The sequence below is a fragment of the Andrena cerasifolii genome, chromosome 6 (genome assembly GCF_050908995.1).
Source record: "Andrena cerasifolii isolate SP2316 chromosome 6, iyAndCera1_principal, whole genome shotgun sequence".
Taxonomy (NCBI): Eukaryota; Metazoa; Arthropoda; class Insecta; order Hymenoptera; family Andrenidae; genus Andrena; species Andrena cerasifolii.
This window is the reverse complement of record NC_135123.1, coordinates 3,836,568-3,862,177: the sequence shown is the minus strand read 5'-3', so window position 1 is coordinate 3,862,177 and position 25,610 is coordinate 3,836,568. Positions and strand designations below refer to the sequence as shown.

Here is a 25,610-nt window from a genome sequence, read left to right as displayed (position 1 = left end):
CATATGCATTTTTGAATTTTTTTTTACTATGCTTTAATTGTTTAAAAATGCAACCTTCTCGTTTGTAACACATACATTAATAGTTTAAATTAATTAAAAAAATTTATTTCCTTATTTATGCGAGTTTTTTTGTAGAGCTTCTTTAAGCATAAAGGCACGGTAATTGGGACATCTACCCTAGGCTCATTTTATTCAGTTCGTAATACATTGTTTTGCATTTATTTTGTACTTCTTAATTTTTATAACCCCTTGAACACTCTGATGTAACATTGTAAAGTCAAGCCAACATTTTTAAAGTGAAAAGATATATATGTACATACAGTAGAGCGTCAAGTATCCGAACTGTTTGGGACCGAGATGGTTCGGAAATTCGAATTGTTCGGATAATCGAACAGTTCGGAAAATGAAGCATGCATGTACTTTACGCAGTTTGTAATTATAGGAATTAGTTATCGAACTTTACTTCAGGTAAACTCGTTTGATCGTTCAAAAATGCAACACTCTCGTTTGCAACACATACATTAATAGTTTAACTTAAGAAAAATTCTTTCCCTATTTATTTATGCGAGTTCTTTTTGTACGGCTTCTTTAAGTACAAAGGCACCGTAATGGGGACAGGACACCGTAATCGGGACACGTACCATATGCTCTAATAGCGAATTCGGTATTCTCCCATACAGCGCAGACGTTTGCAAGACGTCAATTGTATGTACGTCCATTTTTGGAATCCGACATCCGTCACCATGACATCTAGTGGCGGAAAGTAGAAGCGCTCGTTGGATACACATCAATCCCTGCCCGTTCTCGTGCCGTTGCAAAAATTCCGCTGAGCGGGATTTGAACCTGCCCAATCACAAATACTTTGCATAGAAAGGGATATTTTCGCAAAAAACTACATTATCGCATATACAACACATGTATCTTGTATCCATATCAGCGCCATCTTGGCTAGGCCCCGCCCCCATGTCAAATCCCATTAGGTTTGGACATCTTTTGGGTGTCTTTAGACGTTGTGTGCTATCTGGGTTTCGTTGGGAGACACTGTGTGGCAGCGTGAGTCAAATGTTATGACACGGTTACGACTTCACGACATCTAGTTTTCACGACGACACAAGTCATGACATGTATTATTACCGTAAAAGCAAAGAGGAGATATAATAAGAGGCGTCACTCGACAAGAACAGACATAAACTAGGGAAATCACTAGACAACCAATTTAAATACCCATTCGGCAATGATCGGTAAACCACAGTAAAACTTCGGCAATAATCAGCAAATTGCGATAAGATACATTTAGTCGATTTGAATATCCCGCTCGAATACACAACCAATTTAAATGCCAAGGTCAAGTAAGGATTTCAAAGGTTCCGCCCGGAGTGACGCCTCTTATAGCACATTCGGCAACCTGCACTAGTGCGCACCGAGTGCGAACTCTTTCGCTTTCAATTGGGTAAAATTCGCACTCAGTGCGCACCAGTGCGACTGTCCGAATTCGCTATTATCCCAGATAGCACACGTCGTTTATAAGCCGTCTTTAAGACGTCTTGAAAGTCTGAAAGGCGTCTTAAAAACGGCTTATAAACGACGTGTGCTATCTGGGTATTATATCTCCTCTTTGGTAATAGTCGGGATATACTCTCAAATGAAGAGGGCGCTTTACTGTCGCGTGAAAACGGACCTTTACTCTACCAATCATTGCCATCAAGCATGGTGCATTCATAAGACAGGCAACTCTAACCAACATTTTCCAACCTATCGTTTTTGTATTACTACAATTACTACCGATACTACACAAGAAACAAATTGCATTCGGTGCATTCTCTGTGTAAATTCGGCATAAAAAGTATTTGCAATAATGTCTTTCTTAGAAAGTTTCTTTAAACGTTACATCCCAACCGTGAAAGCTGAAGACGAAGAAGCAGAGTTAGTTGATCCTCAGAAAGTACTTCGTGTGAGTAAAAATTATTATATAATACCCTTGTTCAAAATGTTTTTAGGGCTTCGTTACGTACTCACACTCTGTTGATAAAAGGAGTAGTACAATTTGTTTTCGAATATAAAATTATAAACTTACAAAATTATAGAATATGCTTAATTCAGTTCATCTTTATCATAAATATATTTATATTATAATGAAATTAAATCTCGATTTTGACATAAATTGATAATATACCACATTCAATAGATTTGATTTAGCTTTATTTATAAAGCTCAAAGTATCATAGTGCATTTCACTAATTAAAAATGCTTTCTTTCTGACTTGTCACATCCATTCCATTTAAAGGGACACATTTGAGTAGGTTTTTCTTCTCCACACATTAAATTCATATTTATTATTTCATGACTTGAACAACAAACCTTCATGGTAATAAAAATTATTTGCAGATCTTAGTAAATAAAAATTCATTTGTCTCACTTATTTCATTTTATCGTAAACCAATGGATAATATACATAACCAGAATATTAAATAATAAATCACAATTGAATAATAGTGAAATTTTATAAAACTTAGAGATTTATAGTATTTATAAACTAATAGTGTTCTTATTATTATTTGATGTCAAACTATGACTATATATATTCTGCTGGAATATCTAATCTCAAATAATATTTACATGTTTCGCAGTTCATGTGAATGTTGGATTCTTTTTGTAACATGCAACATTGAAAAGTTACAAGTCATGAAGAGAGTATTCATGGACCAACATTTGTATGATATTTCGGATCAATAGTTTTAGTAGAATATAATGTAGCAGTGTCGCCATGTAATTTAGGAACATCTAATTCCTCACTACCAAAGCGCTTCGCTTCAGGCCTAGGAGATATTAAGGACTTCATGAAAACGCATTTTTCACCACCCCCTTAGGGGTTGATTAAGGAAAAATCCTGAAATTGGGTTTTAGGCATTTGTGTGGGTAATCTTTGTGAGTTAGAACCAAGTTGATATCTAATTGGGCCTAAGAGATTTTGAGGAATCCATGAAAATACATTTCACCCCCCTAGGGGTTGATTAGGGAAAAATCCTGAAATTGGGTTTTAGGCATTTGTGTGGGTAATTTTTGTGAGTTAGAGCCAAGTTGATATCTAATCGGGCCTAAGAGATATTATTAGGGAGTCCAGTGCATTTGTTCGACTAATCGTTATCGATCATGTGTATTTTTTTGTGAATCGCTCAGCAGGCTATCAAAAACACACCTTTCATGCAGGTGTTGAAAAAAGTATTGCACGTGACAAGGGAGAGACGCGATTTTGCCTCGCGTAAAATGCTGCCCTCGCCGGTCGTCGAAATCGCTTTCTTCTCTCCCTTGTCACGCAATGTACTCTTAATCAAAATATTATTTGAGAACAATAATATTAACTGTACATCATTATTATTTGTATACCTACAAACAACTATAATGAATCATTTTTTTGCAGGAAAAATGCTCAGGCCGACCTAAATGTGCTAATATACAAGAAAAACTTACTGCATGTAACGACCGTGTTAATTCAAGGAGTAAAACAGAGGAAACGTGTCTGGAGGAATTAATTGATTATGTACAATGTGTAGATCACTGTGTGGCAGAAACACTATTTAGTAAACTTAAGTAAGGCCACACTTTCGTAAAAAATGTGAAATCTTTGTTAAAACTTGTTGTGCGTTACCTTGATACATTGTAGATGTACAACTACCGCTAGGAATAAATAATAACTTATCAGAGTATGTATTTCTGTTGATCTTCTTTCATTTGTATTTAAAATTTAGTAACTATAAATATAACAAATTTTCAACAAGAATAATTATACAATACAGTAAAATATATATAGCATGGTTGACATAGAATTGGACACACATTCAATATGCTTTTTATGAGAAATACATATGGAATGATTACTTTATTTACATATGAATATTCTCCTTTATTTAAATGTCATCTCATTCAGTGCCTACTTGCAATACATCGAAACATACCGCACAAACACGTACTGGTTTATTCAATCCGAATTTTACAATCGGAACATCGTGACCAGAACACTTATTGCACAAAATTCGACCACAGTGGCGGCTAAAAATTTTTTTTAACAGATTAGTATTATAAAATTTTCCATAGATTCCCGTGTATCTCTATCGTTCTGCATAAGTATCATTTCATAATTTTTTTTACCAGTGATGTTTTCGCATCGTGAGAGAAAATTTTGTACCACATTCCAGGCAAAGATCTTTATCAGCCCATGGTGCTTCTTGAGTTAAAGAATCCAGCAATCTATATAGTAATTGCTTTGTTGCTACTTGATAGTTAAAGATTGTAATGCCTTCTTTATTCATAGAACCTAAACATGCGCCAGCCTTTACCAAAGTACGGCAAAGTTGGCCGTTACCTTTCATGTAAGCAATCAGTAGTGCAGTATTGCCATCCAAATCTTAAACAGAATATTAATTTTAATTTACTTTGTCATGACATAATCAATGCCATATTTCCATTGAATATTTGTTCGTATACGGCTAACAGTTATTAAAAACGCAACTAAAAGATACTTTTTTCTACCAAATCTTATAAAACAGTACGAAGTAGTGAAAACGCACATACGATGTATTTCTACATATCTACCTGCATTATTTACTGGATATTGTGACATACACTCCAAAAACAGTTCACATATAGTTGCAGCGTTATCTTTTCCACATCTAGCCAATTCATGTAGAGGGTTTCTTCCCTTAAGATTTACTGCTTCAGCATCCAGTGTACATTCAGTCAAAAGCGTTCTTACCACTGATACGTGACCTTCTCTTACAGCTACATGCAATGTGTTGTCACCGTCTGCATTCACTGCATCAAAATTAATGTTGTTCTACAAACGAGAAAGTAGATAATGTGATTATTTAATATTATACTAGAATTATATTAAAATGTTGTATTAACGAATAAAAATGGGACACTTTAAATAATGCCTTTTCATAGAAATGTATATAAATCATTTTTCATTACCTGTAAAAAAGCTGATACAACTGCAGCATGGCCTGATTTTGCTGCAGCGTGTAAAGCAGTATTCCTATTTGCATCGGTATCATTAACACGTGCCCCAGCCAAAATTAAACTTCGTACTAACATTTCATTTCCGGACATCGCGGCAAGATGTAAAGGTGGAGTTTGTGTAACATCGTGCACTCTGGAATTTACATCTACCTACAAAATGATAAATCATTCAATTATAAACTGTTTTGCGTCTTTTTTGTTTCTATATAGATATTTTTTTTAATACTTACGAAATAAATGGAAATCCATTCAAATACTTAAAAGTTAATATTCACCTGGATAGATAATAGAAATAAAATGCTTTCCACGTCGTTCTTTTGAATAGCAGTATGTAAAAAGTTTCTGCCTTTATTATCATATTGTTCGGCAGCTTTAGGTAGTCGTTCCAATATTGCTTGCGCAGCCTTGTTATTTCGAAACGTCAAAGCTGTTGCAAACGGTGTTAACCCTTTTTTATCCCGTTTATTTAAATCTATATTAGGATGGCAAAGCAACAGAGAAATAATTTGTGAATGCTGGTTTTGTATAGCTACATGAACGGGAGTTTTGCCTTCTGCATCTCGAGCATTCACATTAGCACCATGTTCAATAAGCGTTTGAACAACTTGTTCTAAACCCCATTGACAGCATAAATGTAGCGGAGTACATTCATCTCTTGCTTCGTCACCACCTTCACCATCTGGTCCAAGTCTTCTTGGAGCATTTAAATCACAGCCGCTAAAATAAATATTGTTTTCAAATGAAAATATAATTTTTAATTTTCAATTATGTATTCTAAGGCATGGCATACCTCAGGGCTGCACAGGGTGCCTTTTTCAGCGAATAACGGCGAGCAACCAGTCGTACGCCGTTACTAAGGGTAGAATCAGTGAGGAGAACTGCAGTAGTGTAGGTGCGGGCTCGTAAGCGCGTAGCGTAAGTATATATAACGTGGTTCCTTGTGGGGCCCCAGTGTAGAGCAGGCCCCGCAATATAATTCGGTGGGGTCATGAAATTTCCAAAAACATTTGCTACTGCCGGCATTTCGTATGACTTGACGGTTCGATTTTACTGATAATAAAACATTTATTGCTAATAATACTTATCTTTTCAGCGACACATAAAATAATTAGAAAGTTAATACTATACAAATAAATAACTCGGACACAAAGAAAACAAAATTTTAAGTAACAATATATATCATTTATAAAAAGCTAGAACAAGATACAGGGTCAGCGTAATGATTGATAATTTATCATATTTTACATTTATTTAATTTTTTCTATGAATTTTTAACCAGAATTGTTGTAAAAAACTTTTGCAAACTGTTTATTTGATACTGTATTTAATGCTGCTTTTAAAATTCGTGGTGTTGATAGACAATAGAGGGTAGTTGTTTCTGTATCATAACTTTGAGAAATTGAGAAATTAAATTTTTATTCAATTATGTGTTAGTTCTGCAGACCTCAGAATCGATTGTTCTGGTTTTCTTTTTTATGATTTTATCCTTAATGCACTGCATACCTATATCAGACGCAAGGGGTAACTAATGGGGCGTGTCTTTGATTGTAGCGGTGTTTTAATTTTTTTTCCAGAATTTTTGTGTCTGAATGTTTTAGCTACTCAACGCCACGCCTATATCGGCTTCCGTTAATGTCATCTTTTGGAACGATTCGCCATTATTGTGGCTTTTACACGCAGGATTCGAAAAATCTCTCCGTACAAGGGTATAGCGCCGCGGTCAACCCTGTCGTAGTTAAAAATTTTTAAATTGAGACGGGTACGAGTTCACTTGACATTATTTTCAAACCTCAAAGCGGAGGGCGCGGCTCGATTACCTGGGCCGGTGCATGGATGTAGTGGAATGCGTCCGTGAGGCGCTGTTGCCATTTTACAAGTTCGCGCGAGCGCGGGTTGCAGGGTACAACGCTGACCCTGTATATGAATAAATATATACATATGTACAGTACGCATCTGGTGCTCATCATTGCACTTGTAAGTTTTCTTTGTATCCGAATTATTTATTTGTATAGTATTAACTTTCTAATTATTTTATGTGTCGCTGAAAAGATAAGTATTATTAGCAATAAATGTTTTATTATCAGTAAAATCGAACCGTCAAGTCATACGAAATGCCGGCAATAGCAAATGTTTTGAAAATTTCATGATCCCACCGAATTATGTTGCGGGGCCTGCTCTACACTGGGCCCCACAAGGAACCAAGTTATATATACTTACGCTACGCGCCTACGAGCCCGCACCTACACTACTGCAGTTCTCCTCACTGATTCTACCCTTAGTAACGGCATACGGCCGGTTGCTCGCCGTTAGGCGCTGAAAAAGGCTCCCTGTGTAGCCCTGCCATACCTCCTTATAAGAAATTGCGCAATATCTTCTTTGTTGCCATCAATTGCTCTATGTAATAATGTTTGTTGGCATGCATCCGGACCAGGACTCCAGCAGTCAGTATCAGCTCCATATTTAACTAGAATAGATGCTATATCTTCTTGATTTGAATCTAATGCATCCCACAATGGACATCCCACAGAAGTATCTACACCTCTTTTACAAAGAGCTTCTATAACTTCACTCAGTCTACAATGTACAGACAGTTGCAGTGGAGTCTCTCTGTTTGCAGTCCTAGGTGATGCGCAAAGTAACATTAATTTTATATGGCCGATTACATCACACCGTAAGTATTAAATGGATGAGGTCTAATAGTGTTTACCTAGCATTCATATCCGCACCATTTTCTAATAAAAAGATGGCAGTTGCTGAATCCTCTTTTAATATTGCTTGATGCAATAATGTCAAGCCCTCTTCATTACATTGATTGACATTTGCTCCAGCTTTTATTAAAGCTAAAATAATATCTCTACTTTTCTTAAACGGAGCTTTTATAGCTAAGGTCAAAGGACTTTCGTTTGCGTTATTTTGTAAATTTAATTGCGATTTTGCATTGGGAGCATCTAACAACTCCACTACAATATCGAAATATAAATTTGAAACAGCAAAATGTATCGGTGCATCGCCAGTGGATACTGTGACATCATTTACTGAAAACCCATTTTTCAACAAAGCCCGAGTTAAATTTTTCAAACCAACTTTACAAGCTTCGTGTAGAACTGAATACCCCTCGTTATTTTTTTTCATTAAATTATCCTCGCAATAATCAATTAAAAACAAAGCTGCCTCTTCTTTACATTCTTTGGTCAAAATATGTAATAAAGTGTCTCCTGCAGTTTTGTAAACGGGATTAGGAGTTGCACCTTTAGATAAAAGTTTCTTAGCAAAAGATTTGCAGAATGGATCGATTTTCATTGCTATGCATAATGGAGTGTCATTTTCATTAGTTGTTTTATCTAAGTCTATACTCTGACATTCTAACAAAATATCAAAAAGTGGTTCATTCTTCTCCCAAATACAGCTATGTAACGCAGTCCTGCAAAATCGAGAAGTAGTAATATTGAAAACGTTAGAAATTTCTATGAAATAGATTATGAATAAGGTATTGTACCATCCTTTATGATTCTGTGTATTAAGGTCGATGCCAGCTTGAAATAATCGAGATCCAACTGCTAACATACTTTCTGAGTTATGCTTTGTTACCAAGTGTAATGCTGAACATCCTTCTAGTTCTTCAAGATGTTTTATGCCCACTGAATTTCCTGTAATATGTACAGGCTCGCACAATTTTTGTGTATTGCCATTATTTTCCAATTGCTCGATTATAAATTCGGCTGAATACGAATCTCCTTCAAAAATAGCGGCTTGGAGTAAAGAAAGACTCCTTGAACTCTTTGCGTTTAAATCAGCCCCATGTTCAACTAAAATACGGGCTAAAGATGGTCGACGTGTTTTTAATGCAACTTCTAAAGGCAGTTCTCCCTTTTGATCAAAGGCATTCACAGCCTGTGGTAACTAAAAAATAAAAATAACAAAATAGTCAATGGAACGTGTAGTCCGCAAAGATTTTAATATCTATTATTCTTAACAAACTATTCAAATGTTTCTCTTTTTCTAGAAAATCTGAAACTGATTTCAGCTATCGTGGTCTTTCATAGAAAAGAACAAAAAGATAGTCAAACATTTCTTGTTTATACTGTTTCCTTATACTAGGGTTTATACAAAAACTGAGTTTTGAAAAAAAAACGGTTTTCGAATTTTCACAAAAAAATATATAATTAAAATGGTAAATAAATATTTGTACTTATTTTGAAAATGTTCAGTTTCCTTAATATTTATGGAATTACAAAAATATAACAAAATAAAATATACTCTATCTATACAAAACCAAATAAATAAAAAGAATTAAATTAACTAAAATCCACTTCGCTCTACTGTAATAGTATCACGTTTAACGTTGAATTCTATAAAAACTCTTAAAAACAATAAAATATTTTATGAAAATATTTATATCAATTAAATACATTCGCAAAGGGAACGCATATTGTTGCATTGCAATATTGCAATATACAGGGTGATTCAGATAATTTGTCAATCCCAAAAAACTTCTAAAGTATGTGTTCTACAAAAGAAGTATTTTATATAAAAACTACACGATATCGAAGAGAGCATATGATGCTGAAACGATTTTTTCTAATAATCAATTTGTTTACGAGATATCAAGGTAACCTTGAATTTTTTAAATGGAATGTATACCTTTTTGTACCAAAATTTAAAAGAGCAGTCCATTTTCTATAAGAAAGTATTCAGCATTATTTCTCCTAAACCTAATAATTAGCGAGATATTTACAAAAACGTTGCCCATGGTTTCACTACTTAACTTACAATTAGTTACAGTAGGTGCTCAACGTAATTGCCTTCCATGCAACTGTTACTGTTATTAGATTTAGCAGAGATAAAAATATACTTAATAGTTTGTTATAGAAAATTCACTGCTTTTCTGAATTTTGATGTAAAAAGGGATGCATTCCATTTAAAAAATACAAGGTCACCTTGATATCTCGTAAACAAATTGATTATTTAAAAAAGCTGTTTCAGCATCACGTACTCTCTTCAATACAATGTGGTTTCTATATAAAACAGTTTTTTGTGGAAGACATACTTTAGAAGTTATTCAGTGTGGACACATTATGTGACTCATCCTCTATTAAAATTATTTGTTATAATTTAAATTACAACATATTGCTAATATGTAGTTGGCTCAAGACTCTCAATTGTAAAGCATTGTCCGCTATCCTGTTAATATTAATTTGCTTGCAAAGAAGAGCATTCTACCGGTTTACAATTATAATTACAACTAAAAAGTTTTAGTTGATTTATTTTACAGATGTAAATAAGTACAGTTGTTCATTACTATTTGTTCTGTTTCTCATTTATTAGCATTTCTTATCATCTTTGAAATGAAATATTCTGTGGTTGCTATTATCTACAGTTGCTCACAGCCATAACACTCTTTAATATCGCATAACTTTTTTAAAATTAATCCAAACGACTTTAGTTTTTTTTAGAAGCTAGAAGGATTAGTTTGCTACGTGACATGGCATCATCGTTTTGAAAAAAATGCAATTGGTCGGAATAGCAAAAAAAAAAAATAGAAAAGGTCGTTTTTTAAACTTTTTTTTATGAACCTGTAATGAAAATTCAAAAAACCTGTTTGTAGATTTAAGTAAGTCATATACGTGCCTAAAAATTCATGAAAATCGGTTAACGTTGCTCTGAGCTATAAACGCTCAAAGATCGCAGAATAAGGTCGAGAATCGCGGAAATTCCCAAAATCAGCAATTCTCGACCTTATTCTGCGATCTTTAAGCGTTTATAGCTCAGAGCAACGTTAACCGATTTAACGGTTTTTTTTTAATTTTCATTACAGGCTCACAAAAAAAAGTTGAAAAAACGACCTTTACTATTTTTTTTGCTACTCCGGCAAATTACATTTTTTTTCAAAACGATGAAACATGTCACGTAGCAAACTAATCCTTCTAGCTTCTCAAAAAAACTCAAGTTGTTTGGACCAATTTTAAAAATGTTATGCGATTTTAAAGAGTGTACGATTATGGCTGTGAGCCACTGTACATGAAATACACAGAATATGTACAATAAAAAATATACTTTTAAAATCCTGCAAAACCGAAACAAATTTTTCGTCCAGTCATATTTCTCTACCTTTAATCTGTATTTACGTTTCCATAAAAAAATCTGTAGTCTATTTATAACATATGAACATACATTGAGAACCACTGTTTTAATCTCATGTATAAAGGGTGATAAAGGGAATGTTGTGTGTACGACCAGCGGAGGCCCGCGATAAAGGATGCACATGTGTACAACGATATTTACATATTTTTAGCGTAAAGAATATACACACAAACATTAATACGAAAAAGGAAACGGGAAAGAATATGATAATTATGTTGTAATAATATCAGGAGTGGTTCGTAAAGGATAGAAAGGACATGACGTAGCGTATGATTCAGTCACCTAACCCTACTTTCCGAGCAAAGGAACGCATTTTGTAGCAGCAAAAAAAAACATAACTTAAAATTCTGATATTGCAGTGCGATCTCTTGTGGATATAAAGTGTAATTTAAAACAGGTGTCAGCAATTACCTGTCTTATAGAGTGATTCGATATCATGCGTACATAAAAATCTTTTTGTAATAGTTTAAATAATTTAAAAAATCTGATTGTGAATTCAACAAATTTCAGCATATTCGAAATTGTGATACTTGTCCTTAAAGTCAAAAATGTTCAACTTGTAAGTTTTTTTTTTTTTTTACTGAAAACATATTTTTCATTCTGTAATCGTTTGTTTAATAAATTAATAGCTTTTTTACACGATATTGGTTTTGTAAAATTTTCTTTCCTAATATTGAAATAACCATTACACTAATTTATCAAAGCTTGTTGTAATAACGCATCAAATAAACCTGCTGTATGTAGACTAAAATGTATATATCATAGAAATAATTATAGGGGCTAACAAATTAATTTTGATACTTTTACAATTTATTTGGAAATAACAAATTAATTCTAAGGTATTATATTTTTCAATATAATAACTTAAGTTTAACCCTTCGTGGTCACACGGGGTGTATTGTACCCCAAGAATAATTTTTGAGTTAAAATGTTGCGTCTTTACGACTTCCAAAGGGGATTTATCGCAAAAAAAAAATGAAAAAATTGCTTTCTTCCCACAACCGTGGAAAATCGCTCGTTTTCAACTACAAATTTTATCATATTAAAATTTACATTTCTAGAAAAAGACTATTAGACCATGATTGTATAAGTATTACGAAGTACAATTATCACTGAAAAGTTAAAAGATTTAAAAATACGAAAATGGTAACTCGAAAAATGACGCTGGGGAACATTGAACCCCGTGTGACCAACTTGTGATTATAAGGTGTGACCACGAAGGGTTAATATAACTGTTACTAATATGTAAGCTAAAAATGTCTAAACATTAAGGACAATGTTAAAAGTATGTACAGTGAGCCACGAAAGTATTTGAACGCTCGCTATTAAAACTGTAAGTAATTTAATTATACATGTTAGACTTAAGTTCTAAATGCAATACTGTAACTACTATAAGATACAAGTATTGAGATTATATATATCTAATTTGAAATGAATCGGATAAAATTTGTAGAAGTTATGAAACATTTATTGCAATGATGTAATGAAGCAGGGTCACAAAAGTATTCGAACGGCATTAATTATACGCACCTTATTTTATATTATTACTTTATATATTACCTTTGGCTCCAATTACGCTTTCGAGACGTTGCCGCATGCTGTGCACTAGTTTTTCAGATATTTCAGATTCGATAGAATTTTATACTTCTAAAATCTTGTGTTTTAGTACGTCTTTCAAAGTTGTGTTGTAATTTTTCAATCTCCTGTCGATTTCCGCCTACAAATATTTGATGTGGTTAATATCCAGACTTTATGGGGGTGTATGTAACCCATGTGGTGTATTATACATTATACAATAACCATTCTTCCATAATTCCAGCCATATGTCTTGCTGGAAATACAAGTTTTCCAATAATCCCAATTTGATATCACTTTCTTCTAAATTGTTTTTGAAAATATTTAAAAATGTACGTTTATCTAAAATGCCATCTATAAAAACAAGATTGCAACCTCACAACATCACGGAATCACCATAATACTTTACAGTAGATCGTAAATTATTAGTATTAATTTCTGAGTTTAGTTTTCTCCAGACATAACGATCTCCATCCGAATCAAATATACTTTTAATACATTTTTAATATATTTGGTTCGAATGGAGGTCGATATGTATGGAGAAAACCGAACTCAGAAATGAATATTAAAAATTTACGCCCTACTGTAAAGTATTATGGTGGTTTCGTGGTGTTGTGGGGTTGCAAACAGCACTGGAAATCTTGTTTTTATAGATAGCACTTTAGATAAACATGTATTTTTAAATATTTTAAAAAACAATTTAGAAGAAAGTGATAACAAATTGGAATTTTTGGAGATTTGTATTTCCAGCAAGACAATGACCGCAAGCATATGGCCGGAATTAAGCAAGAATGGTTATTGTATAATGTATAATACACCACACAGGTTACATACACCCCCATAAAGTCTGGATATTGACCACATCAAATATTTGTAGGCGGAAATCGACAGGAGATTGAAAAATTACAACACAACTTTGAAAGACGTACTAAAACACAAGATTTTAGAAGTATAGAATTCTATCAAATCTGAAATATCTGACAAACTAGTGCACAGCACACGGCAACGTCTCAAAAGCGTAATTGGAGCCAAAGGTAATATATAATGTAATAATATAAAATAAGGTGCATATAATTAATGCCGTTCGAATACTTTTGTGACCCTGTTTCATTACATCATTGCAATAAATGTTTCATAACTTCTACAAATATTATCCGATTCATTTTAAATTTGATATATGTAATCTCGATACTTGTGTCTTACAGTAGTTACAACATTACTTTTAGAACTTAAGCCTAACATGTATATTTTTATTGTTTACTGTTTTAATAGCGAGGGTTCGAATACTTTCGTGGCTCACTGTATATTGATTTTTTACCAGAGAACAATGTAATTCTTATATACTTTCAGAACGCTCTTAACAAAAGCATTCGCATGATGCCATTACTAAAGTCGGTAACAGATATATTGGCCGGTGAATTCGTTTTTGGGAACAGCGATCGAGGAGAAATCAACCATCACCATCTAACGATCGTGGATTTGTCAGTTGGAGTTGCGTGGCCCTCGCAGGATATGGTGGGGTAACGGGAACGCTGCTCGGCTCCACCTGAACCTAGCCGTTTGGCTGTTATTTATTCTTAGCGTAATAGTGTGTGTTACGAAGCTATGCGTAGATCAATACGAGATGAAGCTATCGAGAAAGAATCAATGTTCTGACCAATAAAGCTCCTGAATTTTTTCGGAGCTAACGCAAACCTATTCTGATGTGTGCATTTCTACGCTGACAGCTCGGTTTGGTCTACACGCTAGAAGCTTGGCGCTATCCCCACCACTTCTAGCTCACTCTTGTTCTGCGAAGGCGAGAGCGAGGTGGAACGAGAGCGAGTCAGAAAACGTTGAGAAAAGCAGCACCGAGGCAGATAAACTGTGTGGTGGGAGAATACCCCTCACGAAACTCACCGGCCAATATATCTGATACCGACTTTAGTCTGAAAATTTAATGAGAATCCTTTAATATGGACTTTACGGTTGTAATTTTGAGCTTGTCGATGTAGCAAGTGGTAATAGTAAACTTATTGTGGATGGGAAACGCTTCTAAAGCACATTCAAATGCTGCATCAATATTATTTTCTTCGTTCATTAGAAGAACCCAATTTCTGTTATTGACAAGCTGAAAGTTGTAATTGTTAACAGGGGCGGCCTTAGCATACTTGGCACCCCCGGGAAAGATTATCATGGCGCCCCTCCAAGGGCACGAAAATCAATTAGCAGAACGGATATGAATGAATAAACACATAAGGCGGCGCCCCTACAAATTTGGCGTCCCGGGCAGCCGCCCTGCCTGCCCCCCCTCCAAAGCCGGCCCTGATTGTTAAGTCTATTTTTGAAGGTGCTTCCATTTGTTCTTCAAGATAAAAATGATATAGGATTCCTTTTGTAAAGAGCTTCCTAATCATGCGTAGCAATTACAACATGTTCTTGGAAAAAATACTTCACACATTTAACATTATCCTTTATAAAATAAAAATCTTTAAGCTGGTTTATGCGAGATCAAAAACAAATAAATAATGTATTTAATTAATTCTTAACTGAACATTAGATGAATATTGGGTTAACTTTTACTCACACTTCAATAGCATTTTATTTCGGATATTATTCCAAAAGGGACCGGTGGCCGATCGAGATGAGGTTTGGGGGGAGAGGTGGGGAGGGGATGTGGACCCTAAATCTAAAATTTTAGCTTCGGGTATTTATTAGTTTCCGAAATATTAATAAAAAATTATTATTTTTTTTTTAAATTTGTTTTGGACGTTGGTGCAATCCCCCTACCCGGGAACCCTCTCGTTCTGCCATTTTTTATTTTTGAAATTTTGTAACCACACTCTTATTTTTCGCATCGGCAAACTCACATCGGTTCGCCACATCGGTGTACCCTTTTATGCACAATTACCCCTGTATCTTTAGAACGCATTAATTGCCGAAGCTAAAATTTTATATTTGGGGTCTTTCCACACCCCTCGTAATACCCACCAAGTTTCATCTCGATCGGCCATCGGTCCCTTCCGGAAGTACAGCCTTTATTTATACTGTATATTTTTGTATTTAAAGCTAAATAATCAATTAATTGAATTCAGGGGTATGGCCCGTAGCATTTCGCTCATTTGCTGCAACAACAACATAACTAAAAAATCACGATTTTTGGGGAAATGAGTTGAAAAGTTTTGTTAGACAACAACCGCTTTTTCTATACTAATAACTCAAAGACTGCAAATCTTGAGTTGTGTCGTTGTTGCAGCAAATGAGCGATATGGGACTTGAATAATGTGAAATCTGTTAGTCAATAGTTACAAACGAAAATATTTTTAAAGAATGCTTGCATATAAGAAGTCACTTTTATGTTTCAAGATATTCAGTATGATTTGTCAAAATAAATAGAATTTTACTTGCATATTTCTCACACAAATTCTGCGTACTGATTTTTTATCTGTACGAAAAGTTACACAAAAATTATAACAACTAGACAATTGATGATCCAACATCAATATAAAGTTTGTATAAAGTTTGTTTATACCAGGCTACATTTTCAAGAAAAATGACTGCAATTAACTGTATCTCAATTTCACAAATCGGTCTATAAACTGTTTTTGCATACATTTGTACTTATAAATATTGTCAGTATTATAACTTTTGTATCAGCATTACAAGTTTACTTTTATCTCATCTCATGAGAATGACTGAATACCAAAAACACAGAAACAAATAACTTATGGTGAAATCAGTCAACACAGATTTATAAACATCCTTGTCGCGACACCAATTTTGAAATGCTCTACATGTTAGTAATCACAGAAATGTTAATGTATAAACTTTTTGAAAATAATAATAATAATAATCTTATTTTTATGTAATTAAGTTGTTTCAGGCCTATGTAACAATGATGATAAATTGAACTTTAGTGTGATAACAGACAAAAACTTAAGCAAGGGCCAACAACAGTGATCCTGTAACAGGCACAATTAACGTTAAAGGAACATATTCTCCTTGTAAAATAGATACAAATATTTTACTCGTGTCTGGTTTTAATTCAGGAATAAATGAGATGACATTCCAAATAAAGTCACATGAAATTGTACTAACTGCTGCAATTTGTCTGTGTATGTACATATTCCAGATATTTTAGATTTATCACACGAAAGCTTATTCATTCACCTTATAACAAGTGCTCCAATATTTGATGCCAGATTTAATATAAAATTCTTAATTACTTTCGGCAAGTTATTAAACTATTGAATTCTTCTAGATACAATGATACCAATAACCGCAGACGGTATGTCGTGCTTCAAATGTTTTGCATCGCAACCAGGACACGAACACACCGATTTGCTATGTTCGCAATTTGATGGAAGTGCTCGATTTCAAGTCTACTGTCCCTCATCGACGTTTTGTATGAAAAGAACTATTTATCATCAGTTTCAAAGTAAGCAGATTTTTATTTTATCTTAAATGGTGGATTTAGAAAAGTACTTAATTGATATATCACTGGATATTCTTACAGCATCTGTAGTCGTAGCTACAAAACGAGATTGTGCTCCTCAAAAAAGCATACTTCCTATCTATAGTAAGGTAGATAATAAATGGCAAAATAAAGAAGAAATAGTGAAAACGGCTTATGAAGAAGGTTGCTCCATTGGTGAAGACAGGGGGGCACCAACAGGTCCATCAGAATATTGTTTTTGTAGTTTTCACTTATGCAATTCATCGCAATCAATCAAACCCATGAATGTATATTATAATTTTGTATTAATAGTGATATTACTACTTACAAAGCCAATATAACATTTTTATTCCAAGTACCTAATATTGTAAGCACTTATTTCTGTTCTTAATATACAAGGTGTCTCGCGTAAGTGTCGCCGCGAACTTTTAGGACGTTCCTCGAACTTTACAAAAAATTGTTTTAGACAAAGATTCAACTATATTTAAATGTGTATAACTTCTGTAAACCAAGGTACCCTTACTTGATTTTTTACGGAGATCTGGATGCCACCTTCTGTTTTTGAAACGGAACTGTAGCATTTTTTAAATATTTCATAGTAGAACGAATCATGGCAACGACTATACATAAGTTACATAAGAAACACAAATAATATAAAGAGTCAAATGAAGTTGTGCAACATACATATATTAAGGAACTGGTCAATTTTCGCTTGATATGGCACTAAGAAAACAAAAGATTCTAATTCAAAACATAGTTGGTAGAAAGGAAAGAATCCGCACAGCATGTAAAGAAGTTCTCCGAGAAAGCACCATAGCGGCAACAAATGTATATTTGTTTTATCAAGCGGAGCTATGTTTACAACAAGATAGATTGCAATTCGAAAATTTATTGTAACTGAAAGCTCGACTACCATTGACTTTTTATACGTTATTCGTGTTTCTTTTTGCAACTTATGTATAGGCGTTGGATTTGCCATGATTCGTTGTAATATAAAATATTAAGAAATTGCTAGAAGTACATTTAAAAAAAAAGAATGTAACATCCATGTCTCCGAAAAATGCAAATAAGGATACTTAAGGAACACTTAAATATAGTTCACTCTTTTTCTAAAATAATTTTTTGTAAAGTTCAAGCGATGTCCTGAAATTTGGTGGCGACATGTACGTAGGACAAGAATTCGAGATTTTTTAAGATGAATATAAAAACATGATTTTTTGCACACGATACTAAATCGTTTAGTTAATAACTAACATTAATGTCTTTATACACGATATCAGTGCCTTTATAATTATAATCGTTACAATGTTATTAAGTAAAAAGTAAAGTAATTATACGATTAAATAAACGAGCTAAAACGATATTTGAGTTTACTAGAATATTCACCTAATGATTTAAGATATATTGCAACTCATTTTTTGGCCATAAGTTGGAAGGAAATATAATTAATGTGAATAATCGCAGACGCAAGACGATAGTAAAAAACACTTAAGGAGTTATACCTAGTCAGGCGGCCGAAAAGAGGCGAATGTTTGTGATTTTTTTTTTTTAAAAGCGGAAGCATATATTCTTACAGAACTTTTTGTGCTTAAAAGAGCAACATTTAAAGAACATTTGGTAATTTTTTCGTACAAAAGTATTTACGTTTATAATAAAGTAAGAACCGACATCCAAGAAGCATTTTTAAAAATTTGGTTTTGCTAAAATTAAAAAACAAAAAAAAATCGTTAGCATATTAATGTATCTTCCGATTAACGGGGGGAATTTCTGAAATATTAATTTAAAACAAAATGGCGGCTATTTAAAGTTGAAATCCTGATTTTTTCGTGCAAAAATCACGCGAAAAAAATCAGGATTTTAACTTTAAATAGCCGCTATTTTGTTTTAAATTAATATTTCGGAAAATTCTCTCCGTCAACCTGAGGATATATTAATATACTAACGAAATCTTTTTTGGTTTTCTGATTTTAGATAATCTGGTTCCAAATGGCAGTGCTCACCGCAAAACCAAATTTTTAAAAATGCTTCTTGGATATTGGTTGTTACTTTATTATAAACGTAAATATTTTTCTATGAAAAAATTATCAAATATTCTTTAAACGTTGCTCCTTTAAGCGGTAAAAGTTTTGTAAAAATATACGCTTCCGCTTCTTCAAAAAAAATTCACAAATATTCGCCTCTTTTCGGCCGCCTGACTAGGTATAACCCCTTAAATCAGGTTTCAAAAAATTATAGATCTATTTTACTAGTCTTAAATTGAAAAATAATAAAATAGAACGGTCAAAATATAATCATTTTTATAGAATCACATATGTACATACGTTTGCTACATCTCCAAGCAATATCTACTGCATGTGCATACAATTTATATTAATTGGAAATTACTTACCTCCGAATTATGTTCCACCAAATATAGAAAAACCACATCTTCCCTCATCAATCGAACAGCAGCATGTAATGGATATTTACTTTTCGTTTGCAGTAGCTTGTACAACAAGGAACCAGGCATTTCCTTAAAATCTTCCCCAGTTAAGTCTTCCTACATCCATTAAAGTTTTATAAAGTCACGTTATAATTAAAGGAACTAGTAAGTATCATTTCTATCTTACCCAATGCGTTGAAATCAAAGAACTACAATGTTCTTTTAATCTTTGGGCACCTAACTCTTCAGCAGCTGCATACAATTGTACGCAATCTTTGAGTTCCACTATTCCAGTTAAATATTTTTCACATTGCTCGACTAATTCTAATAATTGAAAATTAGATGCTCCTTTCATTAGGTCTAATGTTAAATTCTCTTGAGACACTTTCCCTGTATAAATCCATTTCAATAATGCTAATCCAACATTGGAGTCCAAATGAGACCAATCTATAAGTATGTTTATAGAACAATTGTGATATACAATTTTTTATTACAGAATGTATGTTATAAATACACCAGCCTGCCCAAGCTTTCATGTTCTGCAGTCTCATTAAAGAATCGAAAAAAAATTTGTTTCACATCAATACACAATGTTAAGAGAGTAAATTTCATATACGGGCGTAATATTTACTTGATAATAACATTCCATAAATAAACCAACACTAAACTAAATTTATTTTATTTTAACTAGTTCGATTTTATAAATCATACTTGATAATGTATAATATGATTACTGCTGTCCAAAATCCCACAAAAACACCGTTTTTTCATACTTTAAATAAGGTTTTTAATTGTATTTTTAAAAATACTATCCCACGTCGCAATAATTGCATCTTTAAAGATGCTCATGTTTTCAAATTTGCAAGTATTAGAAAACATTTGTCCAACTAATATGTACTTGCTATAAAAATTCAATTTATAATCAACCCTAGAAATATTATTGAATATGTTCTATGCACTGAAGAACAATCCGAAATCATAGCTGATCCACTAACAAATTGTAGTCTGAAAAGAATTTTACTTATTTTTTTAAATAATGTCAATAAGGATTAATCATTTAACAGTTACATCAATCTAAGCCTATACCGTTTAATGCATCTCGAAAACGCTCACAGTAGTATAGAAAAATATGTTTAAAATATACTATCATCAATTCATTATTACAATTTATTATTAATTAGCTGTACCCGGCCACGCGTTGCTGTGGCTCTGTTTTTCAAAAAAGCATGTTTTTACCTGTCACAGGTGTGACATCTATATAATAGTAGGTATATAAAAACACGCGCGTATTCGAATGCAACGTTGTGTGAAAATTTCAAAGCAATCGGTGAAGAACTTTCGGAGATTTAAGATTTTAAACAAACGAACATTTACATTTTTATTTATATGGATGGATTTCAAGCATAAAGAAAATATGGATGTTTAAGATCGTAACTTGTCATTTTTAATGCATTGTTAAACAGTTAATTTAATAGCGTTACATTCAATTAATTTTCATTTGGCCAATTTTAAAGTGTCCACGTTTTTTAAAACGTGTCCGTAAAGAGGACAACAGGGCTATACCTTCCTAATTTTCCAAATGTTTTAAAAGGGGCCTTCAATTATAAAATTGCATTTGTTAAGAACAATTGCTAAATAAATGATTAAATATTTGTTTTTATTAGGTGAAATAATTTTTATTAGGTACTCTTATATCACCACTGTAAGCACCCAAAAGGTCATTCTTATCAGTTTGTTAGTTCAACAGTTACAAGTTTTGGAAAAAAAGTAAACACTATATTTCAAAGACCTGTAACATCCATAATTTTTGACATTTTGAAAAATCCTTCGAGATATGTTTATATATCCCTAAAGACTACAACATATCCAAGTTGCACCAAAATCCGAAATGTTACTCCGAAAATTTTCCGACTTCGCGTGGAATGACCCTACTGCAAACAACAGCACTAGCTACTTATAACGCCAAGTGAAAGAAATAAATACTTATGAAACATGTAAAAATCAGTATTTCTGTGGCCAAATTTACCGTAAATGTTAAATTATCATGATGTTATAGAAAATTTATTTTCATAGTTTCAAATGTATAAAATGAAACAAAATTTTAGTACAGCCGTACAAAAATTTCAGAATATTCAAACTCTTGGGGGTTGATGTATTTATGATTAGACTGCGGATGTTCAGGCAAATGCATATTTTTATAGGCAAAAAATAAAGTAATGGGACCTGGACAGAAATTTGTTTTGTCATTAGAGAAATCCAAAATTATACTTTTTATTTTGCATATTGCATATGTTTTGCATAATGCTAAGTTTAAATGCAATTATAATTTCACGGAAAGTTCATTCGAATTTTATTAATCGCGTATTCAAAATTTGAACATAAAAAACTTCGTATTAGTGTTGGTATACACTATTTCCAAGTGCCGCCTATGGTATTAAATTAATTCAAATTGACTCACTAGTCGTCAACCATCCAATCGCCAACACAAAAGCTTTCTGCAGTTCATATTTTTACCGCTTAAGGCATGAAAGTTCCCACATTCGAAGGAAAGAGTACATTGATCATTGTTTCGTTTAAATATATAAGATTTTATTCCGAATTTCTTATTTCTAAGCAATTTATTTCCGAAAAGGCTGACTACTGGGTAGGGGCCGCAATAAGGCACATGTACCCTACCTAAATAAAATAATAAAGTGATGAATGTACTATAGATACTTCTGTGTGAAACATTTTTAGCTACAATTAGCAATTTCCAAGAAATATTTCAGGTTTCAACTTTGGATGACTCACTTTGTATTTTGCATATATGTTGCATATATGTTGCATAAGTGTTGCATATATATTGCATATTACGACATATTATACATGCATAAACATCCGTAGTCTATTTATGATATACCAGTATTTCCCAATCGTTTTTGAGTCGCAAGCCCCTTTTATAATATTCCAATAACCTGCGACCCCCCTCCCCCCATATATGGTAAGGTAAATTTATTAAGGGGTTATACTTAGTCAGATGGCCGAAAAGAGGCGAATGTTTGAGAATTTCTTTTGAAAAAGCGGAAGCGTATATTTTTTCAAAACTTTTTGCGCGTAAAAGAGCAACATTTAAAGAACATTTCGTAATTTTATCGTAGAAAAATACTTAAGTTTATAATAAAATAACAACCGACATCCAAGAAGCATTTTTAAAAATTTGGTTTTGCGGTGAGCATTGCCATTCGGAACCAGATTATCTAATATCAAAAAATAAAAAAGATTTCGTTAGTATATTAATGTATCCTCAGGTTGACGGAGAGAATTTTCCGAAATATTAATTTTCAACAAAACGGCGGCTATTTAAAGTTGAAAACCTGATTTTTTCCTGCAAAAATCACGCGAAAAAATCAGGATTTCAACTTTAAATAGCCGCCAATTTGTTTTAAATTAATATTTCGGAAAATTCTCTCCGTCAACCTGAGGATACATTAATATACTAACGAAATCCTTTTTTTTGGTTTTTTGATTTTAGCAAAACCAAATTTTTAAAAATGCTTCTTGGATGTCGGTTGTTACTTTATTATAAACGTAAATATTTCTCTACGAAAAAATTACCAAATGTTCTTTAAATGTTGCTCTTTTAAGCGCGAAAAGTTTTGTAAAAATATACGCTTATGTTTCTTAAAAACAAAATTCATAAATATTCGCCTCTTTTCGGCCGCCTGACTAAGTGTAACCCCTTAAGGTGAAGAAAACAGTAAAAATAAGTATATCAGAATATAATTCTAGCTTGATATTTAGAAAAAAAACAAAAAACTGTGACGACCCCCGAGATAACACTTTGCGACCCACCGGTTGGGAACCACTGTGATACGCATTGTATATTCTTATTTCTTCTTTAAATTCTTACCCAAAGTAGTTATTTCAGAGAGTATTGAGTCACTAAAAAAATCTGTTCTAGCAGACAGTACAAATTTATGTGCAGGCATTTCTTGATCCATTAATTTAATAGTTACATCGCTATAAAATACACAATTTATTAATCATATCTATACGTAAACTTATGATTTCAGAACAAACCTATAGCGATGTTGACCATATAATGATGCTATAATTATCAAGAGTCTTTTGATAAATCCAGATTCTTGTTTATCTGCAATAGCAATAGCATGTTCACGTTGAAGTTCTGTATTCGCATTATATAAATTAACATACTGTTCTCGCAATAAAGATAAATGTTGTTGCCATTTTCGCGCATCCATGGAATCTTCTGAAATATTGGTAATGTCAAATGTTTTCAAATGCGTGTATGTGTAAATTATATTCTCTGCTTACCCATAGTTGTAAAAGTAACCGTGTTAATTCTATTAACACTTAGTATAAAAATTATTGCATATCCGCCTCTTTAAACTAGTTTATATGCGTTTTCAATAATTCATCCTACATGAAGAGAATAAATATGAGATAGTACAGTTCAACAATGTCTCAAACAAATCATTAAAATATAACGCCGACGTTTATACTTAAAAAATATAATAATAAAGTTCTATCGTAAATCATCCGCCCACATACGCTACTTATTACACCTGTCACATAGTATGTACATACCTATTTTCATTTATAAAGAAAATGTAGCCACATTTTTGAAAGGCAAACAAATTTTACTATGCAATCTAAACAAAATCACAATTTTTATACACCTTAATAATACGAATATTCTAAATAATTCGTACTGTTGATAAATAAACATATAGTTTGCACTTCGAATATATTTAGTTCACAGATTTGTTGAGTTACACCATGGAGTTACCCTACAAAGATGAATAATTGCATTACAAATTGCGAATTACTAGAATTGTTTGATATGGATAATTTCCCTGCTCCACACCTAGTAACATTAATTACTTAAGTTACGCTATAACGTGAACATGGCTTTATGCGGAGTATGTATGAATGTATGTGTGGGTGCGTTCCGTTTCGCGCATTGAGTATATAGACGGCATAGTCAGTCGCGCATGCGTATTTGTCTCTTTACGTACGCTTTGAAATACATACTCGCGCGCTACATTGGAATCATTCGAGTAATACATATCGAACTTAACTCACGTCAGTCTATAATTTTACTTCAATGACAACAAATACAGAGCTATGTGTGAATACATATTCTACATTTAAAACGTGTATCGAATTTTAATAAAACTGCTCTTAGTCAAGAGTTATGATGTTTTTAAGAAATGGGTCTCATATTCGGCTACTTTACCCTACGTATTTGGAGTATTCGAATTCGAAATACAGAAGGGTACGTAAAGGGACAAATGCGCGTGCGCGCATTATGTGCATTGGCTACCTATGGTTTGATTTTCTGTAGTTGCTGCACGAATCATGCGCTATAAGTTGAGGATTCTAGGGAATTCTACGAATTAGGTTATGCAGTCTGTTCGCTCACTGCATGAACTACCAATCACCATTGCCTGCAGTCTATGCGCAGCACGGTGTAATTGACAGGTGTTCCGACTCAGCACCTTTACCCTAGCGATTTTGTGTGCCGATTTCTGTTTGGTTCCTCTGGTCGTCGCGATAAGAAATCCATGTACACATGCATTTATGTAATTGTAGTAGTATTATGCGCAAAAAGTCAGCTTTTTCTGTTTAAGCGCCAATCTAGCGGCCGCCAGAAGAACTAGGACGAAAAAGTCACACGTTCTGAAAAGGAGTCGGAACACCTGTCTATTACACCGTGATGCACAGTATGCGTGAATCGGAACACACCCATTGTTGCGCGACTGTCTAGGAACTACTGACTCCTCGTGGGGAATTTGAGCGCAGGTCGATGCCCGTTTAGCGCTAAAGCGCTCTACTCGCAGAACGAGGATTTAGAATAATAATACAACGAAAGTAACAATTTAATCTTAAACAAAAAAAAAATAAACTTTAATAAACTGAACAAAACTAAATTTAGATTCGGTACTTACAAATTGGAAATTCACAGAATTCTACTGATACTTCGGATGTGGCGGATGCGCATACTGACCTCTTTAGTGC

The 25,610-nt window shown here is 33.3% G+C and overlaps 3 protein-coding genes and 1 long non-coding RNA gene across 15 annotated transcripts; 2 read left to right on the top strand and 2 right to left on the bottom strand.

Annotated features, from left to right (window-relative positions):
- Positions 1-1,695: 1,695 nt before the first annotated feature.
- Uqcr-11 (Ubiquinol-cytochrome c reductase 11 kDa subunit) lies at positions 1,696-3,704 on the top strand. The gene is made up of 2 exons (XM_076814190.1): positions 1,696-1,951; positions 3,419-3,704. Exons 1-2 carry the CDS (start codon positions 1,856-1,858, stop codon positions 3,590-3,592), a joined length of 270 nt encoding a protein of 89 aa, XP_076670305.1. The 5' UTR covers positions 1,696-1,855; the 3' UTR covers positions 3,593-3,704.
- On the bottom strand, positions 3,705-24,467 carry LOC143369725 (rabankyrin-5). Of its 9 annotated transcripts, none has more exons than XM_076814030.1 (15): positions 24,330-24,467; positions 23,904-24,008; positions 23,784-23,838; positions 23,649-23,721; positions 23,479-23,588; positions 19,777-20,036; positions 19,557-19,706; positions 8,513-8,916; positions 7,728-8,437; positions 7,363-7,639; positions 5,292-5,733; positions 4,969-5,166; positions 4,591-4,831; positions 4,147-4,402; positions 3,705-4,047 (listed from the first exon to the last, which is right to left on the bottom strand). In XM_076814030.1, exons 3-15 carry the CDS (start codon positions 23,824-23,826, stop codon positions 3,918-3,920), a joined length of 3,294 nt encoding a protein of 1,097 aa, XP_076670145.1. In that variant the 5' UTR covers positions 23,827-23,838; positions 23,904-24,008; positions 24,330-24,467; the 3' UTR covers positions 3,705-3,917. The 9 variants fall into 9 exon arrangements, with proteins under 9 accessions (XP_076670145.1, XP_076670144.1, XP_076670143.1 ...); XM_076814029.1 differs by having other exon boundaries at positions 24,173-24,394; XM_076814028.1 differs by having other exon boundaries at positions 24,177-24,394.
- LOC143369816 (uncharacterized) lies at positions 5,978-7,301 on the bottom strand. Its single transcript, XR_013085499.1, has 3 exons — positions 7,234-7,301; positions 6,930-7,057; positions 5,978-6,209 (listed from the first exon to the last, which is right to left on the bottom strand). It is a non-coding gene; the product is annotated as an uncharacterized LOC143369816 (long non-coding RNA).
- LOC143369792 (uncharacterized) lies at positions 11,205-18,528 on the top strand. 4 transcript variants are annotated; one of them, XM_076814173.1, is made up of 4 exons: positions 11,205-11,716; positions 16,595-16,826; positions 16,973-17,149; positions 17,228-18,528. In XM_076814173.1, the coding sequence occupies exons 2-4, from the start codon at positions 16,772-16,774 to the stop codon at positions 17,506-17,508; spliced, it is 513 nt and encodes a 170-aa protein (XP_076670288.1). In that variant the 5' UTR covers positions 11,205-11,716; positions 16,595-16,771; the 3' UTR covers positions 17,509-18,528. The 4 variants fall into 4 exon arrangements, with proteins under 4 accessions (XP_076670288.1, XP_076670285.1, XP_076670287.1 ...); XM_076814170.1 differs by having other exon boundaries at positions 16,586-16,826; XM_076814172.1 differs by lacking the exon at positions 11,205-11,716 and adding an exon at positions 15,615-16,507 and having other exon boundaries at positions 16,586-16,826.
- Positions 24,468-25,610: the final 1,143 nt, after the last annotated feature.

Bases quoted from the DNA above. Each gene is read 5' to 3' on its own strand.
- LOC143369792 (XM_076814173.1), top strand. From the start codon at position 16,772: ATGACATTCCAAATAAAGTCACATGAAATTGTACTAACTGCTGCAATT. The intron at 16,827-16,972 runs GTATGTACATAT...GAATTCTTCTAG, and splicing joins AACTGCTGCAATTTGTCTGT to ATACAATGATACCAATAACC. The intron at 17,150-17,227 runs GTAAGCAGATTT...ATATTCTTACAG, and splicing joins TATTTATCATCAGTTTCAAA to CATCTGTAGTCGTAGCTACA.
- Uqcr-11 (XM_076814190.1), top strand. From the start codon at position 1,856: ATGTCTTTCTTAGAAAGTTTCTTTAAACGTTACATCCCAACCGTGAAA. The intron at 1,952-3,418 runs GTGAGTAAAAAT...ATTTTTTTGCAG, and splicing joins ATCCTCAGAAAGTACTTCGT to GAAAAATGCTCAGGCCGACC.
- LOC143369725 (XM_076814024.1), bottom strand. The intron at 19,707-19,776 runs GTAAGATAGAAA...TAATGGATGTAG, and splicing joins CTTTGATTTCAACGCATTGG to GAAGACTTAACTGGGGAAGA. The intron at 5,734-7,362 runs GTATGGCAGGGC...TATTTATTTTAG, and splicing joins GCGCAATTTCTTATAAGGAG to CGGCTGTGATTTAAATGCTC.